This window comes from Paramacrobiotus metropolitanus, unplaced genomic scaffold (assembly GCF_019649055.1).
Source record: "Paramacrobiotus metropolitanus isolate TYO unplaced genomic scaffold, Prichtersi_v1.0 Parri_scaffold0000395, whole genome shotgun sequence".
Taxonomy (NCBI): Eukaryota; Metazoa; Tardigrada; class Eutardigrada; order Parachela; family Macrobiotidae; genus Paramacrobiotus; species Paramacrobiotus metropolitanus.
Window position 1 is genome coordinate 9675 of NW_026570615.1, and position 19130 is coordinate 28804.

Sequence of the window (19130 nt, forward strand, 5' to 3'; positions counted from 1 at the left end):
TCTGGATCAAAATCCAGTAGCTCGGAGAGCAAGCCGCGTAAATTCTACATCGATGATGAGCCATTTTCTGTTTAAATTAAAATTATTAATAAAATTCATTTGGACTGTTTGTTAGCGGTGAAATGAGGACGACTGTCCAGTGTTAATTAAATTGTATTAATCGTACTAATTTAATCAGAACCTGAAACGTTTGGGATTACTGTGTGGTAATAAATTGCTATTAAATTATGAGTAATATGCGGAAACAACTTCGAAAATAAAAAGAATAAAATCGGAATTAACGGCACTTCCGGTGTACTCTCCTCCCATATGGCAGTTCGCGTAAAATTGTACAGACACTGTATACAACGCATAGTTAGATTCAACAAGTGGAGAACTTTCAGTTCTTATTCCGTATTATTCCACAGTGCGGATTGTACATATTTTATCTTTCATTTTTCAGTATCCTCAGGTTTTCATTTATACTTTTCATTATGCCGCGTCGTATTATCACAGGTCAAGCGAGACGTTTAGGCATTGAAGCATTAGAAGCGTATGACCGTGCTAAGGCAGAACGTGAGCAGATGTCAGCTGCTTCAATGGTCTATATTCAGTCGATGGAAGACACGGAAGAAGTTCGCCGTCAGAATGAGGAATGGGATAGACAGTATGTTCTTGAAGAACAAGTCGGTTCGATTCTCGATGTGATTGGGGATGATGAGGATAAGCAGCGATGGATTCGATCGGTGAAATTGCATTTGACGAACAACTCATCGGGCAGATTGATTAAGAAGAACCCTGACGAACCGTGGTCTGCTCCTGATACCTTCGATGTGGATGGATACGATAAGTGGTCCGAAGGATTGTATGAGCAGTACGAGAAAGAGCCGTCTGAACCAGATCAGCAGGAAGAACCTGAAAAACCAGTAGCTGAACTCGTGGTTCGAGCTCCGTCCGAAGAGATTCCGTATCGCCCAGTTATTCCGATGGACGTTGACGAAGATAAAGAAGATGTGCAGCCGAAGTCCGTTTCCATTATTAGTCTGCAGAATTATCCGCGTAAGGAATAATGTTTTGTGCAGTGACGTTTTGTATTCGTTGGCTTTTTAAGTTTTATTTTGTACACAAATCTGTAGTATAATTTTCGGATTGAACTTGATGTATGCCAGATTTTCTGCGTCTCCGTTATGGCATCTTTACGGAATTTTGCTTAATAATTAAAAGCAGCGGAAGTTATCGTTTTTGTTCATTGCGTTTTATAAACCAATCTATACACTGAGTATTTCAGTACATGTAAATGCGTAAATAAAGCCTTGTGCCAGTCACTACATCACAGAGAAACATCACGACTACACGGCACAGTACTGGTAGTTAGTGGTAGAATTTAGCCTCCCTGGATCCTGGACCTCCACCTCGCCAATCCCATGGACTTCCGGATGCCGCCAACGCTAAGGATCCTACGCTAACATTAATCGGATCAGGCGTACAGTCATTGGGCATCGGATGGACATGCGTGGATTGTGCAGGATGGGAAAGAGGATCAGGATGGAGGATGGAGTGCTACACAATCCAGCGGGATGGACTGGATGGATTTGTTTACGTTTGCGGGAGCAAAAAACCGTTTGTGGGGGTGACGTGTGGAGAGGAGTACGTACGAGGATTCCACCGTACATCCACTGACTGTCCGCCTTTACCTGCAACACGGATATCAGTTAATCAGTTCTGTGATTCGTTGCTCAGTTATGGCTTAGCGGTGTATTTGATGTTTACTTCTTCTAGTCTATAAATTCTCATGTCGTCTCTAATATCGGTAGCAGTCTTGGATTCCAGATTTCGAGACTACTTGCTTTTAACTTTCCTGTGTTGAGCATATGATTGTGAGTTAGCGGAGTAAAGCATTTTCTGTGGATATCGACGTTCGTAATTTGCATCGGATTATAGCGTGGTAAACACGGTATGCTCGTACTTCGTTCGACCCGCATGTGTATCGACCGGAAGTTAGGAGTATCCAGCACAATCGCTTAGGGATTCCAGATCCCTCGTGTTCCTGATAGTCTCCTCCAGTTTCTACTGTAACAGTTGATTTAAGAGTTTGCTCTACCGATTGAGTCGTGGCAGGGAAGTGGTTAGTCTCCTACACTAAACCGTACGAAGTCTCTTCACACGACATTATTAGGTTTCTTAAGTTTTCTTAGTCAGAGTCAGACTTTGAGTAGTGAGAGTCAGAGTTTGAGCAGTCTGAGTCGGAGATAGAGCTTGAGCGCGGTTTAGCTTTTCTCGTGTCAAAACATGGAGTGGCCGAACAGAGAAATACATACACAAGATACACTTATACTTTCCTGTAAAGTAGCTGGGAATGAAGATCGAAGGGACAAGGCAGCTCATGGAGAAGTGAGAAGCGAAGATCACCGTGTTACACTGCAAGTCTGCCCGACGAATGACAGATGATACCACCGAAGTGAAAATGTCACTTTAAGACATACCCCATAAGGTAGGTAGAAACGCCACCTTGAGGTCTCAAGCTATGCCTAGCTCGGAGAAAACCATCAGCAGTCGCAATGTTTAGATCATCGAGAGAGATCAAGTGTAGCCGGCAGAAAGGTTGACAGGCTCACGGCTCACGAATCAAACTTTTTTGCCGGCAGAAAGGTTTGTTAACTCTTTTGACCGGCAAAATGGCTCACGGTTGGTAAATATACGTGTTACGAGGGCCATAGCCTAGGTCTATAGCAAATAACCATTGATAAGCATTATTCGATGACTTCGACTTATCTTTAAGATAGTCTTTCAAATATAAAAACAGTCCGTTCTCCAGTTCTTGGCGACTTTGTATGTCATACAAGTCATAAAATAAAGATTTTTTGTCCAAAGATTTGTGTATTTATCGTGTTAAGATTTTTCTTTCGTGGTCAAGAAACTAGATTCCTTGTAAATCCAATGATAAATGTTCGACTACACTACTGAACTCGCTTACGGGGATAAATGTATCAGAAATTGCATATTAGAATCGCCTTTAAACATCTGCAGATCAGAAGCCGCTATTACCGTCTGCTTGTGTTTTGTCAGTCCAGTACGGTCGCAAGGCTGTCAGGCATGCTGTTTGAAATTAATGCGAAAAAACAAAGTTGTTGTTTGTTGTTGTTTTTGTTTGATATGTTGTTTGTTTGTTTGTTTTATATGTTGTTTGACATTAATTTTGTGAGCCTGCGTGCCGGGCAGTATGGCTCACGTTCGTGAGCCATCTTGCCCGGCAAAATGTCTTACGATTACAGGCGAAGTTTGTGTTATCTCCACACGAACGCTGAGCTGAGAGCACAAAACTGAATGAGGGACAGCTAGAAATACGGTGGGGTACTGGGGATACAAGTAAAACAACATGCCTGCAACAACAACAACATTTACGTAGTCATCCATATCTCCCAGTTGTGGTGCCAAGTCGAAACCGCACTATTTCGTACAGTGAGTCGTATACGATTAGCATTTAAATCACTGTACGAAAAAGTGCGGTTTCGACTTGGCACAACAGTAACATGCAACAATAACGCTAATGATGGTATTGGATGTTTTGGTAGTACCTAATTTTGTAGCAGTAGTGTCTGGTTAATACTGTCATAATTATGAATCGAAATAAAGAAGAAAGTACATATGTATGTGTTGCAATATTGCAACAGGCCTAGGCACCGGCTCTCGTAACACTTACGTTTACCAACCATGAGCCATTTGCCCGTCAAAAAAGTAAATAAACCTTTTTGCCGGCAAAAGGTTTGATTTGTGAGCCGTGAACCTGTCAACCGTTATGCCGGCTACAATCGAGATAAGATCGGATCGAGATCAGATCTCTAACTTGTTGGTTTACAACCCTGGAAGTTAAATTACCAAGCGGTTGTTACTTTTGTTTAGAACATCCGATGCGTAAACCAGGCGAATAAAAACTTAAACAAAAAAAAATTCTGCTCTGAAAGAGTCATCAAATTCTGAAACTTTGAGTATTTGTAATATTTTGTGTTTGCTTGAATTTAATTAGCTACCGCGTAAGAAGCAATAAATAAAAACAAGAATTTGCCGAAAAAAATGAAAATCCTAATAATTCTGTAGCCGGATATTCTTCAAATGGGTTTATGAGCAGAATTCGAAGTCACTTTCAAAATTAGCAGATGTTCCGGAGGTTGGCAGACAGAAACTGCATTATGATTTTCCGCAGTCGACACACGGATGTGGCCCGTTACATTTTATGCACAAATGTTGCTTGACACACAAGGGTCGTTCACACCGTTGCTTTGAATTAAACTTCCAGCAAATTGTTTTCCGAAGCTTTTTATTCTTCTTTTCAAGTCTGTTCGTCTTCCACCTGGGTAAAACATCCGCCAAAGGCAGTTGATGCCAGTTTTTCAGTCGGAATTTGCTTGAAAGGTACGACAAGGCCCACTTGCGACCGCATGGCTTGCGTATAAGTATACCGCATAAAATGTAAAGCAAGTCACGGTCTTTGACAAACGCTTCGTCTCCTAAACGCAAATGTAATTTTTTCAAGAGCGTGGGTGTGGAAATATAAGCAGACATACTAGAAAATCTATCAGCTTTCGCATGTTCTAAGCATTTGTTGAGATTTTCCTTCAACGCGATCCACATATGGTCTCTAGCTTGCTGCATTGTGCACCGCCTTGATGCTTTCTTGCAGCCATTTCCGATGCCCAGTAGAACCCTTTGCTCCCGGTTATTAAGCGCTTGTTGCCCGTGATGCAGAAGTTTCTTCAACATGAATAGGGCGATATCGCAGGAAAAGTCTTTAAAACATACAGTATTCATTATTTTATTTGAGGAGGTTATGTGGGACGCGCACAAGATCTACTTCGAAATCTCCATCATTTTAATCAGCTATGCTGTGAAGACAGATACAGTAATCCGGTATATAAAAATTTGCCCAAGTAGATTGTTCTTGGAGTTGATACCTTACGTTCTGTTAAAATAGGTTATTCAAGTGTTGCTGTAGCCACGCCCTGGGGGTCAGCCCAAGCACGTGGAAGAGTGATTAGAATGCTGTCTAAACTCTTGCTGGAAAAAAGTAATGAAAATTTCAAATTACAAATAAATCCAAACCGTGGTCTAAATATGTATAATGAGAACGATACAAAGTCTAATGTTATCTTACCAGCTGTCGCCGCCGGATTCGTGATCGGCAAACCGCCATTCCAGGCCGATATGTGGTCAAGATGTAGCAAATTACCAATCGGCGCGCAGGCCAGTTCATGGTTATTACCAAACAAAGGCGTGTTGAGGAAATTATCTGGCGATTTTATGGAACTTGCATGCTCGCTGATATCCTGCAACTACCAGAAAGCTGTCTGTCTATATCGCCGTTTCCTTATTGTAATTGGTGAAAATTTATTACTATATTCTTTACGCAAATTATGTTTCATTAAAGGTCAGGTGTAGGCGCGAGAGTACTCACGCGCGTAGTACTTTTTCTACTCACCGTTCATGCAGTGAGCCAAGGGCGATACAGTAAAACCTCCTGGTACGTACACTCCCAAGATACTTACACCTCTCACTTGAGTAAAAAAAATTTTTTTACCGAAACTCTCCGTAGACTACAGTATATGGGGGAACCTCTACGTGACGTACACCTCTACGATGCTTACACGTACACCTTTTTTTCTGTGCCGCCTAAGCATTGCGCATGTACGCAATCACCTCGAATGTACGTACACCGCTGAGTCAGCATTTAATTTATTAAAATACCTGATGGGAAAATTGGGAAAATTCAAAGAAACTAGCTCAATATTGAATGCTGTCTTTTGTTTTGAACTGATTTGGACGATGTTTTCTGTGTGAATTGTGTGGGAGAAACTTTTCCGCGTGCTTCTGTGCCGTAAAGTGATCAAAATTTGTGTGAACTAAGCCAACATCTGCATTTCAGAACTGCATGCAGTGTACAGTGCAGTTGCCTGCAGTGTACTGAGCACTATGCGGTGGGGCAGTGCCCTCATTATACAGTAGCCCCTCCGATGGGGGGGCCAGGGTCAAAAAGAGGGAGGGAAAACTAAAGGAAGGGATTTTAAATGGTCAAAAAGAGGAAGGAATTTCTATGGTAAGAAAAGGTAAGGGAATTTAAGGATACTAAAATTTGAAAAGTACAAAGCGAGCAAAATTTGAGCAAAACAAACTTTTCAAGTACTACCCGGAAGCTGTTACTGCGTAATAGCTTCAAATATAGTGGTAGTCTTCCACTTTACAAAAAAAGTTATGTCAGATTTTCTCCGCAGTTTGGTTTTGGATGCTATAATCATGGAACGTTTCTATGTTCAAAAGTAAGTACAAGCCCGTTTTCAAACCTGTAGACCGCTGTAAGCGGGATATTTGAAAAACGTGGGCTTGAGCCATTCAGGTTGCCTCGGCACGTAACGGCGCATTGGTCATTAACGCCACTGCGGTGTGAGGGGTGTGTAAGAGATAGAAGTATGAGAAAGACTGAGTGCTCTACGCCAATGCATCCAGTGTAGAGTAGATGAAACCTAGCCTTTAACTGTGCGCTTATTCACTGCGTCGCGCTTACAGCGGTCTACAGGTTTGAAAACGGGCTTGTACTTACTTACAAATTAGACACATTTAGCTCGTTTTGTAACTACGCACCCGATTGAAGCGAGCTTTTCTTCAACAAGCTGACGAGCAAAACGAGCCCGCGCGTCTAATTGATGACATTTGAGTCATTCGGTCTCTCAGTCGGAGAGTGCCCCAGAACTTTGGGTCGCTGCGTGACCTTTTGGTCGCCGACGATTTTCTTAGCTGACACGCAGCTGCAGCGTGCCGTTTCACTCACGTTTTGATCAACACGGAATTAACAGGTTCTAAAGCAGCCATTTTTTCTCCAGTATTCATCCGCATTAATTTTGTGGTTTTGTTGGGCTTTTGGCTTTATTGCTTTCACAATAAAGTGTGCGTTTGGGTGCCCTCTGCGTCATGTTCTGACAAAACGAAATATCTAAATGTATAATATACTCTGTACCTATTCATCTCATCATTCTCATTACTTATATAAATAGGTAATCTGATTTCCTCACTAACAAAATACTTCCCACTTTCATATCTAAACAAGCAAAAATGTTCACTAATAAGAAGCTCTACAGATCTAAGTACAAAGCTACATCTTTGAGCATATGAGCTGTAAGGTACGTAAAATTTACGTTCTGTACTGCTCAAATGCTCTGATTCAATATAGAGAAAATAAAAAAAGATTTACTAAATATCCAGTTGTTAAACATTGAAGTATAAGACAATTAGACTGTGGCGTAGTATAGCAACCATGTTGCTAGCGTATGGTCATCAGTGTGAGACCATCAGTGTGTGTTGGGTCGAGCTGCAGTAAAGTGCTAAGTCGTGATATAGACAATTCTAGATATGTAGATTTAATCATTCAAAAAGCTTAATTTCAAAGAGCTGATAAGCTTGATTTCTAATTACCAGTACAGGCTAATTTGAAGTTATTTTTAAATTCACAAATAGACCAGTAATTTTAATACTTAGATCAGAACATATTAAGTTTGAAAACTGATTGCGAAACTAAAAGAATAAATATATCTAGAATTATGGTGCAAATTCCGAAATTAATTTGGCGTGTAAAACGTGAAAAACATATATAACGTAGATACAGAATGTATTAAGAAAATAATATAAATACCAGATTTTGGTTCGAAAATTACCTGAATGCTTAAAACTTGATTTAAAATAAGTTGATTTAAAATCAATTGACAATAATTTTTAGAAAGTAAAACCTTCAAATTAAAATAATTTTACCTAGCCTTCAATTTCACTTTGATTCCTACATTTTATACCGGCAGACAAAATTTGATGGACATCATTTTTTCTGAATTACGAAATATTTTAAAAAATCAAAGTCACATAAAAAAATCATGTTCAAGTGGTTTTTTGAAAACTAATTCAATGACCCAAAAATATCGGCTACGATTCTTGACTCGTGTGCGACGATCTCCTACGCAGTCCTAACCCAATACTGCGGTTTCAACCTTAAGCAGACTGTTTAAAAATTTAGGGATGTCAGGAGTACTTCAGTTCAACTTAGCAGATCAAACTGCATATATACAGTGGAAACATTGGTGCCGACCTCGGGTACCCAGGTTCGAGGTCACCTGGTGTACCAGTTTGTAACGGCGCTCACGTTTATGCATAAAGAAATCTTTGACTTTTACAGAGTTTAAATTCTTACAGAGCCTGACTCGCCATGTTTCGTTACATAAGAATCAAAAATAAAATCGTTGGCGACCAAAAGGTCACGCAGCGACCCAAAGTTCGGGGGCACTCTCCGACTGAGAGACCGAATGACTCAAATGTCATCAATTAGACGCGCGGGCTCGTTTTGCTCGTCAGCTTGTTGAAGAAAAGCTCGCTTCGATCGGGTGCGTAGGTTCAAAACGAGCTAAATGTGGCTAATTTGTAAGTAACTACTTACTTTTGAACATGAAAACTTTCCATGATTATAGCATCCAAAACCAAACCTGCGGAGAAAATCTGACATAACTTTTTTTGTAAAGTGGAAGACTACCACTATATTTGAAGCTATTACGCAGTAACAGCTTCCGGGGGTAGTACTTGAAAAGTTTGTTTTGCTCAAATTTTGCTCGCTTTGTACTTTTTCAAATTTTAGTATCGCCCAAATTCCCTTACCTTTTCTTACCATAGAAATTCCCTTCCTCTTTTTGACCACTCAAAATCCCTTCCCTTAGTTTTCCCTCCCTCTTTTTGACCAAAGAAAATCCCTCCCTTTAATTATCCCTCCCTCTTTTTAACCCTGGCCGATGGAGGGGGGGCTTTGGGGTGGCGATTCTATGTTACTTACACCTCTGAGATACGTACGAAATTTTTGAACGAAGGTGTAGGTATCTTGGAGGTTTCACTGTATACATGAACCGTACAATTATGGAAAACCGAATCCATAAATGGATGATTTAACTCGTCTATAACTTCCACAGCAAAACAGGTTGCACCAGTATGTGTTTAGGAAACTATACGAGAACTCAGGAAAGTCGTAATTTCGTTTGCTTTGCACTACATCGGATTGCCTCAAGCACACGAAGCTATGCACTGCTCTCAAGCTTAAGAGCCGAGAGATCAGCTGTATAGAGGCGACTTACTTCCTTCTGAATTTTTTAGATAATTTATATAGAGATTATCGTTGGATGGCAGAATCATCCCATTTCAAGATTTCGGCAGTTGCCACATTTAATCGCTTGCCAGAACAAGCAGTGGCAGCTGCCGCTGCCGGTGGCAGTTGCCAGTGGTCAGGTGTCACTGCCACCGTTTATAACTTTATCCCCTGCCTTTTAAATACGCTGCTGTTTTCTTGTTTAAAGCTTGACCTGAAATGCTGTGTATTCTGGAGAATTGTTAAGTATTGTTGTGAGTGTCTGCTGCCTCGAATTGGGCTCTGCCCTGAATGTGAGCGGACGTTAAACCATTAAACTTAAACTTAATACCGGTAGGTGGCTCAATTAATTGTGCCGGATTGTAGCATGAAATCATGCCGGATTGTAGCATGAAATCATGCCGGATTGTACACATTACCGGTGTACTGTACCCTAACCCTGCACTTGAAGGAAATTTGTACGCTATGAGCGGCACGGTGCTGTATGGCCGGATAAATGCTCCACCGGTCCGGTAAGAAAAACCGCTAGGTAAGGATAAAAATCGCTAGGTGAGGAATTTAACCTGCTACAACTACTGTCCAGTGCACAGAGCCCGTTAGGTAAGCAAGAGCAAAGCCCGCTCGGTGACTCATTCACCTGGAAATTTCGCTTGGTGGGCAGTTATGGTGTTTCGGTCACTTACTCGTCCAGTGATTTTTCGTAATAATTTTAGATTTGATATTTTTACATTTTATATCGGTTGATTTTAAAAGTGTTTCGAGCTCGGCTGCACCGGCAGCAATGTTTGAATAGCGCGTGTGTTCGAATAAGTACAATAATTTATTTAATTTTCGGTTTAATTAGTGTAATAATTATTTCAATTGGTATTTCGTATTGTATCTAGGCAAATTTTTTCTAAGTCCCAAGGCCACCTCGAAAGTAGGTTGGATCGTTTGTGGCGTCGTGCCGGCACCATTCTGGTCGAACGAATTTCAAAACGAAAATCATGTGAGCCAGTTCTGAACCGAGACCAATCAACTGGCGTTTTCAGTTTTTAAAAAAATCGTTTTGATTATTGAGATCTGAAAACTAAGGGGCGCCGCGCGTAGTATAGATCTTCTACTTAATAAGCGTTTTCTAAGCAACTATTTCTAAGTTGCAAGGTGACCTTTAAGGTGGGTTGGATTAATCTGGTCTTGATGCCGGCTCGATATTTTCATAAAAAAACACATGCCGGCCACTTCTGAACCATCCCGGATCTAATGGCGTTGCCCATTTTTCTAGAAGCTTTATGGTTGTAGAGATCTCAAAACTATGGGACTCGCACGTAGTATAGATTTTGTACTTGATGTAAAGGTTGGGTCACAATTCTAATTTCTAATTTTGATAACTCTGATTTTCTTGGTGCGAGAAACTCTCGCAGGTAGTCAAAGTACTACGCGCGCGATACTCACGCGCGCAGCCATTTCGTGCATTAAATGTGTTTTGTGTGCTACTAACTTCTAGAAATGTACCAAATTAAAAAATAGATTTTTTTAAAGATTAAACCAGCATCTGCCGTTGTCTGTGCTCTTGGCGCGAAATACGTAATTACAGTTTTACGTCGCACTTTGCCACGACTAGTAACGGGGCACTTTACCAAAATTTTCGCAGCACATGCTAAATCAAGCTGCTACATCCCGAGTTAGGCATTTTGTTCACCCACCGGAAGCAGTTGGAATTTGTAAATTCAAATTATTCAGTTCCTTTTTTTTACAAAACGCTTAAACTAATTCGAAGAAATAAATTTACGAAGTAGTTCAGGTTAGATTGCGAGAAATCAGCCATCGGACTAACGTATTATGATTTTCTGAAAAATTTAATGAGCCTCCAAGGCACATGGACGAGAGTGATATAAACTTGTAATACACTAGGTTCAAAATAGTGACAAATACCCGTCCTTCTTCTATCGTCAGTACAGCGAAACCTGGCACCTGATCCCTGCAAAATAATGTTTTTGCGTAATTTCAAGAAAATAACGCGTCGGCTTGGCTCGAAAACTTTCCTCTGTGGTATCCCATAAGTTTTTTTTATATAAAAGTTTCCTACATGCAGGCCCCTACCCCAGCCCCTGAGTGCCAGCGGGAGCCCCTGGAGGTGTGGGGAAGCGTGTATTGTTAAATTTCGGCTATTTTAATCTCTATAAGTCTTAGCAAATTAGCGAATTTTGTCAGTATCTCCCACTTGGCCATTGAGTGAAGGCAAGCCGTTTGGTGGGCATTGTCACGTGTCAAACCGACAGGTGAAAACGGCGGCCAATGTCAAAACGCCGGCAGAATTTTCTGCCGACCGAATTTTGGTGTGGTCAAAATGCCGGCCAAATTTCCTGCCGACAGAATTTTTGTGGGGTCAAAACGCCGGCAGAATTTCCGGTGGTCAAAACGCCGGCAAAATTTTTTTAACATTTTCGATTTTAAATTAGTTATAATAAAATGCTAAAACATATTACCTGCCTCGTGGTAAACTTCCCACGCGGTGCATAACAAAGATCTGGGCACTCTAACAGTTACATAAGGATCTTTAAGGGCACGCATTTAGTGCTGCTGCATGTACAGCGTGCATAGAAACTCCCGGGAGACCGGGAGAGAAAGCAAAAGCCGCGCAAAAGAGACAAACAAGGTGTTCAACAATGCCACAGCGGCAATAACACCGAAGTGTGATCTAGTCTGATCCCTTTTGAAACGTACCTGAGATAAGTCAGAACTTCTGAGTGTAGACTGGCACTGCTGACTCTCGTAAAGGAATCTCTACGCGCAGACGCGCGCACAAAGAAAAGGCGTTCGTTGATGCATTTAACACAGAACATCAACTGGATTGCGGCGGCTCTCAAATCGCTACAAATCAGGGATAGTTTGCATTGCAGAGGCAATAAAAATGGCAAGCGGTCTGAGTCAGACCCCGTCTGGCCTGCAGACCGTCCTCTGCAACGCTCTGCAGCCCGGTCCAAATCGCCTTTTTGAACATGTAGGTCCTGGTCGTCTGTTGCGCTCCCTGCTCCCTATCAAAAGACAAAGGGGAGAGCAAAATCGCTCGGACTGGTCAAAACGCATATGGGCTGAGTGTAGAGCGTAAGTGTATCTGAATGTGAGTGGAAGAGCATTCCACATGTACTCCGTTTCCCTATTGTTATTGTATGCGATGGCGCACGTTTTGTTTCGCAAGTCTTTTTCAAGCAGCAGACCAACGACGTCTTTCTGTGCCAGACGGCAGCGGCATTTGGAATGCAAACCTTGGCTGCTCTGCAGCGATTCAGAGCCGCCGCAACCCAGTTATTATTCGTCGCGCAGCACAGCAGCCGCTGCGATAAGATTTTAAGCGCTGATAGCATAATTTGTTGACAATCCACCGGAACTCGACATCATTGTCGTCCGCGAGGAGTTTGAGTATATCAGTGGTAGTAATCGGCAAGCGATAACTGACCGAGCTAAACCAAGGAAGTATTGTCTGCGAGCGATATGCATTAAACGGCGTCATCCGCAGTTCACAGCACAATTTGCAAATCATCTCGATGGGGCTGTTAAGTTCACTAAGGAGGAGTTGGCTGCAATCGCAAAATTTCGGGCTGAAATTTAATGGGCGACGTGGGGTGTAACGTTGATTTTGCAACATTAATGATTTTTTTGTTTTACTACCCGTACGGTCGTTCGGTTGGCCACCTATGGTAAGTGAATGGGCGATGGTCGTTCAAAGTGGCCACCTTTTATTATGAATTCCACAAACCGATTTCCTTCCGGTTTTCTTCTTTACCCAATTCAGCATAACGTACTCTATACGTAGTATTGGAAATTTTTAAAAAATCTAGATCTGTTTTCTTGCAATTGCGTCGTTAAAAAAACAGTGACGAAACACTTAAGCCACGCCAGGCGAGCCACTGCACTACGCCATGTTTATTGCAGTAATCGCCACGTATGAGCGGCTGCGCAGATAAATGCAGATTCATGTATGTTTAATTTGATTACTTTATTTATTGGAAATCACTATATCCACCCCTTTTCACCCCGGTTTTTTATAGCCACCCATTTCGCACCCTGTTTTTTATCGCCACCTTTTTTTATAGCCATGCAGTGAACGTATCAAGATGCTTAATCTCCATAGTCGAGCGGGCCATGGCAATAAACCGTATTTAACGTGTAAACTGTAAAGTACTCGTACAAGTTTTGCACTTACTTAAGGGGTGCCTATAAAAAACAGGAAGTCTAAAAAATTAATTAAATAAATAAAAAAAACAGTGCCTATAATTAACGGGTGCGGAAAGGGGAGCCTATAAAAAAACGGGGTGTTTGGGATGGCTATAGTGTTACCCTTATTTATTTGTTGAAAATTGTTCGTTAGGTGTATTCACTTTCACTGTGCACATGTGTTATTTACAAAGAGACAGCGCAGCCGCACATGTCTGGCGGTGACTGCAGTAATCATTCTGTAGTGCAGTGGCTCGCGTGGCGTGGCTTAAGTGTTTCGTCACTGTTTTTTTAACAACGCAACTGCATGAAAACGGTTCAAGATATTTCAAAAATTCGAAGTACTATGTGTAGAGTACGTTATGCTGAATTGGATAAAGAAGAAAACCGGAAGGAAATCGGTTTGTGGAATTTATAATAAAAGGTGGCCACTTTGAACGACCATCGCCCATTCACTTACTATAGGTGGCCAACCGAGCGACCGTACGAGTAGTGGTTCTTGTTAGTTTGTCAGGTATATGGTTGGTGATTGGTTTCTGAAAGCGCAGTGGATGCTCCTTTTATTTTGCTTATTTGTCGGACGATGGAACATGTATGGGTACAGGTAGAAGCTTCTTCTGAAACGAATACAGTATATAATATGTTAACCCTTTACTTTATGCGAGGATCGCTTTAAGTTGGTTTTCCACCTATTTTGTAGCACCTTGTTTGTCTCTTTTGCGCGGCCTCTTGATTCTCTTTTGCGAGTTTTTAGACACGGTGTCAAAGCAATACTAAAATCGTGCCGATAAAGAAACTTGTGTAATTGCATAAGTGTAGATTCCAGACCTTTATTATACACCGCTTGCCAAGTATGCCTCGAGGCAGGTAATATTTTTTAATATTTTTACTTACAATTGAAAATGTTGAAAACATTCCGCCGGCGTTTTGACCACCGGAAATTCGGCCGGCGTTTTCACCCCATAAAAATTCGGTCGGCAGAAAATTCTGCCGGCGTTTTGACATTGGCCGAAAACGGCTACTTGCAGGGAGAAACGTCTAAGTACAAAGGTGGAAATGGCAAGTCCGTACCTTATCAGTGGAGGCCCTAGTTGGGTAGCAGTCGCTTGCGTCGTCAACTTTCCGAGTTCCGTACAACTCGATGTTAGGTTTCGCTCGATACAAGAATTCCCATGATCCCATTGTCCAAATCTGAAAACCGAAAGATGTAGGCTAAGCGTCGGCCTGCCATTAGATCTGACTCTTTTGTTAAACTTGCATCGCATCCAAAGTCGGCGATCCGGTCGTTATGTTTCAAGTTTCGAAACCAACAGAGAAAAAGAAATGTGTGAATGATTAAAGTGTTGCTACAGATTTCGCAATATATCGGCAACAAAATATATTTCAAACAAGGCAGTCAGTGGAGATGGCGCGCACCGCAGCATAGACAGTTCAAAATCGCAAAATATTGCTCCGTGGCTTCGGAAAATATTTCGTTCAAGCTTCGATGCCCCGGATGAAACTAACTGCGTTTCATACAACCCCACGTTGGGATTGCAAAAGTTATCATAAATTTTCTTGGTTTATTTTGCAAGCCGGTTGACCGGTTCTGCCTGTGCACTGCTAAAACTGTCGAAAATGATGCCGGCCTTTACACTTCGAACTTTGAAAAACACATTAAAGCAGTTCAGGAAGGAGAATGAACCATGCACAGCGGTAAAACCGGCTGCAAGGCAGATTTTGTGTTATCAGTCACTTTATGAGGGTAATGCCCCTCGATCTGCACTGCTGCCGTTCTTTATCCGTCTAATCCACAACATTGCTGTCAACAGCAAGAGCAGATTTTGAAGTTTAATTTCCAAAGCGGGATCGGAGTGAGAAAAATATGTTTTATCGTGCGTATAGGCAATACGCCCAAAAACGGCTGGCAAAAAACGTGTCTGCACAAGTCAGTACGTTACGACACTTTGTATATAAGGGAAAAAACTGGGTGCGGTCCACCGGTACCCTGTATTGCTGCGGTCATCCGCCTGGAATGACGTTACGGCGATCTTTCCGTCGCTTCTGATACCATGTAGCGTGAGGACAGGTAAGTATATTCGTATTTTCTTCTGTATTTCTCGTGTTTGCAGCAGGGATTTCTGGACTTTCTCTTCGTCAGGCCATCAGTTTCCACACATTTCTTAGGTTTTCAGTTAGCGTCAGTAACACTATTGAGAGAGTGTTCTACCGATTGTGTCGTTGTTTTGGTAAGTGTTAGTTCGAAAGCCGTTGTGCGGTCTTCCGTTTGATTATCACGACATTTCAGCATTCCGGCAGATTAGTCCAGGTACGACCATCCGCAGATTACAGAAAACAACCCCGACTCGCTATCAGTGTCCAGCCCTGAGAGCCACAGCATGTACGCTCTGTCCCACGAAGCGGGATGGGGCCTACAGGCAGGTAAACGAGTAATAAGTCACTTGTTTAACGTTTACACAAGGTTGTACCGAAGGCTTAACGCGAAGTGGCTTGCGAATTTTCAAAATACTCGTAATTCCCAAAAATTACCTTAGCTCATCTTATAGAGCGTTTTTTATACTACATAACGCGATAATCGTAATGAGTATATATTTTTTCGTTAACAAGCAAAAAATTAAAGTTGCACAACTGGTAGAGGGGGGCACGTAAGGTGAACCGCAAAATAATGGGTTGAGCCGCATTTATTGTGAGTGATGGCATATTCCTTAATCGCCACCGACATCAGTGGTTGGCATTGAAATAATCGCAATCAGGTGCGATCAAAATCTGCCACTGCCCAGTCCAGCTTTGTTGAGCTTGTTAACAAGAAAGAGAAACAAAAGACGCCATAAACGCAAATCTGCCGTCTGATTGCAGTCTTTTGTTTTAGCGTCTATGACTGCATCAGTCTGCATGAATGTCATATGGCTGCCTGCCTGTTCTGCAATCTGCGTTGCTCCACATGTGTATGTGCTTTTGTGTGCGGCAGCCAGCACCTCTCGGTACCGGCACCAAAGCCGTGAAAGAGGTGTACTTTTGCAAGCTAACAGTGAACAAAACGTAAAAAAACTTTGAAAATCAGCTGTAAATACATTTATTTGCAAAAAATTGCGAATAAAATCGCATTAAATAAAGTACCGCAACCTGAGCTTGTTATACGGACAGAATCTCTGTTTAGGGTTTTGTTCAGCAGATATGGTCAAATATATCCAGGGGTAGAGTGCCCCAAGCACTTCTTTGGCACCCCCGATTTTTTTTTCTTTTTCTGTTTGTTATCAATCAAAATTCTGTCCGTATAATAAGCTTATAATACTTCGCTCTATAAAATGGCCGTTTCAGAATATTTTTTTTCAGATCTGTACTCTGTAAAAATCGACTTCAAATTTTTCACTTTAAAAGCTAATTTCTCAGCAACAACAAATGCGTTACTATTATTAAACCCATTTTAAAGTACAAAAATCATTTCTTTATGTGTCTTATGCTACGGTTGTGCATAAAAGTGTAACGCGTCGACGGTAGGCCCGTTTCCGCAAAAGGACCGAGTTGCTAGCCACTTCGCGTTAACTGGGGGCCCGATACATACATGTCACAGTCAACGTATCTTAATCTGTCTACGGAGCCCGGTGGAATCATATTTACAGCTTCCGAAATGGACCTCGTGTGGAGAATCGCACGGTGTGAATTGCACGCTTCTTTCTGCATTTAAGGCTTTATCTGAGCTTTACAAACATGTCCGCGCAGGTGTTTTTTTGGTACGGAGGACGGGGGTTTTCGCCGGTGAGCGGCGTTTTGCCTGAAAACCGGCCGGGGTAGCGGCCCAAAACTGGTGGGAGCGGAGGGCGGCTGAAAGGGGCACAATACTTTAAATCCGCGCCCCGGCGGCCAACAATCTAGAATAGGGAAGCAGACGCCCCCTTCCCCCACCGAAGCGGGTCTTTCTACAGATAACATTCAATTAGTCAATGTTGCGATTACTGGTAAAATAAATAGCGTTAAGTTTAAATAATTACTCGCTCTATTTTATGGAGTAAATTTCACGTTCTTAACCAAGGAGAAGCGGGTACTAGAAAGGACAGGCTTTTTTGTGGACCACACGTCGAGTGACGTGCACAGTGAAAGTAATATCATATCCGGCTGCACAACTCAACAGAATGGGATAGCTGAAATAAGGAGCAGGAAGCATGGCTAACACGACCGGTGGCCAATTCCTCCAAGTGTTGTACAAGTGACCAGTGGCTGCGAAGTATGGAAGTATGGCACAGAAGGTTCAGTAACGTTGGCCAAAAAATAGCCTATTACATACTGTAAAGGAGAACGACTAATTTTTAAACATTGATAAATTACAAGCTGAAGGGCGCAAATTGCGCGAAAGGATCGATGTTATAAGAACAATTACAACTTTGTGTAAAAATTAAAAATTAAGCTTGCAGGGTAAGTATAGCTTATCTGAGCGAAGCGTAGAATTCTGTAATACCTGGTACACATTCTATAATGTCCCCCATCTTATGATGGTAGAAAATTATAAATACTGTGGACTTAAAAGCCCACAGTTGCCGATGATGTCTACTGGAGTACAGGAGTATTTTAAGCGCCGCGCGTCCTGCTTGTTGCGGATTATAGCCTATACGCAGCCGCAGTATACTTGTGTCACAGTTGACCTTCGCCCTCCATCTGATCCTCGTATTACCCGAAACCGGAAGTGAGAACTAAGGTATTCGTGGTGTGTTTCACAGGAACTTTGATAGAGATTCCTAGTTCCTGTGTTCCTGCTCGTATTTTAATCATTTTTTGAAGTTAATTCATCGTATCAGTTTGAGACAGAAGAGTGCACCACCGCGAGATGCAGCAGGGAGAAGACATCTCTAAAATCATATTTTCTGTCTCGATGTGGCTTGATTTTTGAAGAAAATATCTGAATTTTTAAGGAATTAAAGAACACTGAGCGCGTGCTGATCTGAGGCGGACGCGGTCGGGCAAGCCCCGCACTAGATCGTTTACGAGAATAAAATAAATACCTTGAAGAAGCCATTGCGCGGCGAAAATATAGAAGAGTAGTACTCGTATGTATACATAAATGAATCTCTCGAAGAATTTGCTCTTCCAATCTGATGCAGATCTGAAAGGCCGTATTGAACAGGTAGACCTCGATCAAAAGCAGGATACAGAAACTATCGAAGAAAACATTGGTTGCTTGAAAGAATCACATAAGAAACTGTCGGATACTGTCGACGAACTGAAGCTGTGGAAAGAAGCGATGAATCACGAGCCTGAAATTGTGGAAAACCAAGATGGCGGCGAACCCGGACACAGCAAAATGCACACGCAACCGGTTTACACCAAACGCAGCTACGCGAATGCAGCCCATCACGGACATGAATTTTGGAACGAAAATATCCGGCATGGATATCAGGTGAGCGTACCCAATACCACGATAAAATTTATCCCACCACAATAAATAAAAATAAATACCACGATAAAATTTTTATTTATAATTCTGTCCGCTTATTTAATAAGCGGACAGAAATTAAAATTGTAAGAGGTTCAGGCAGTAACAGCAATGACCCTGTGAGACGATGGCTACCCTACGTCCACCTTCGGGAGTGTGTTACGAGGGGTGCGGTAGTGCTCCGTTGCACTACGCACTGGGGATTTCCCCACGGAATTACCGTCTGTGACGTGTCTCTTTTCTGATTGGCTGACGGCAGCTGTTCAATGTATTCACTATGCGCCGTGCAGTTTGTATTAGAGAAATCTGGTAGATTTTGGCTCTCTGAGCATTGAATGTCAGTGTGTTTTGATGATCGATCGAAGCAACTAA

The 19130-nt window shown here is 42.0% G+C and overlaps 1 protein-coding gene across 2 annotated transcripts; it reads right to left on the reverse strand.

Annotated features, from left to right (window-relative positions):
- Positions 1-1231: 1231 nt before the first annotated feature.
- On the reverse strand, positions 1232-18474 carry LOC129602315 (uncharacterized). Of its 2 annotated transcripts, XM_055501314.1 has the most exons (4): positions 18328-18474; positions 14405-14524; positions 5129-5300; positions 1232-1673 (listed from the first exon to the last, which is right to left on the reverse strand). In XM_055501314.1, the coding sequence occupies exons 1-4, from the start codon at positions 18382-18384 to the stop codon at positions 1576-1578; spliced, it is 447 nt and encodes a 148-aa protein (XP_055357289.1). In that variant the 5' UTR covers positions 18385-18474; the 3' UTR covers positions 1232-1575. The 2 variants fall into 2 exon arrangements, 1 of the variants encoding a protein (XP_055357289.1); XR_008692383.1 differs by lacking the exons at positions 5129-5300; positions 14405-14524; positions 18328-18474 and adding an exon at positions 1946-2488.
- Between the last annotated feature and the right edge of the window lie 656 nt (positions 18475-19130).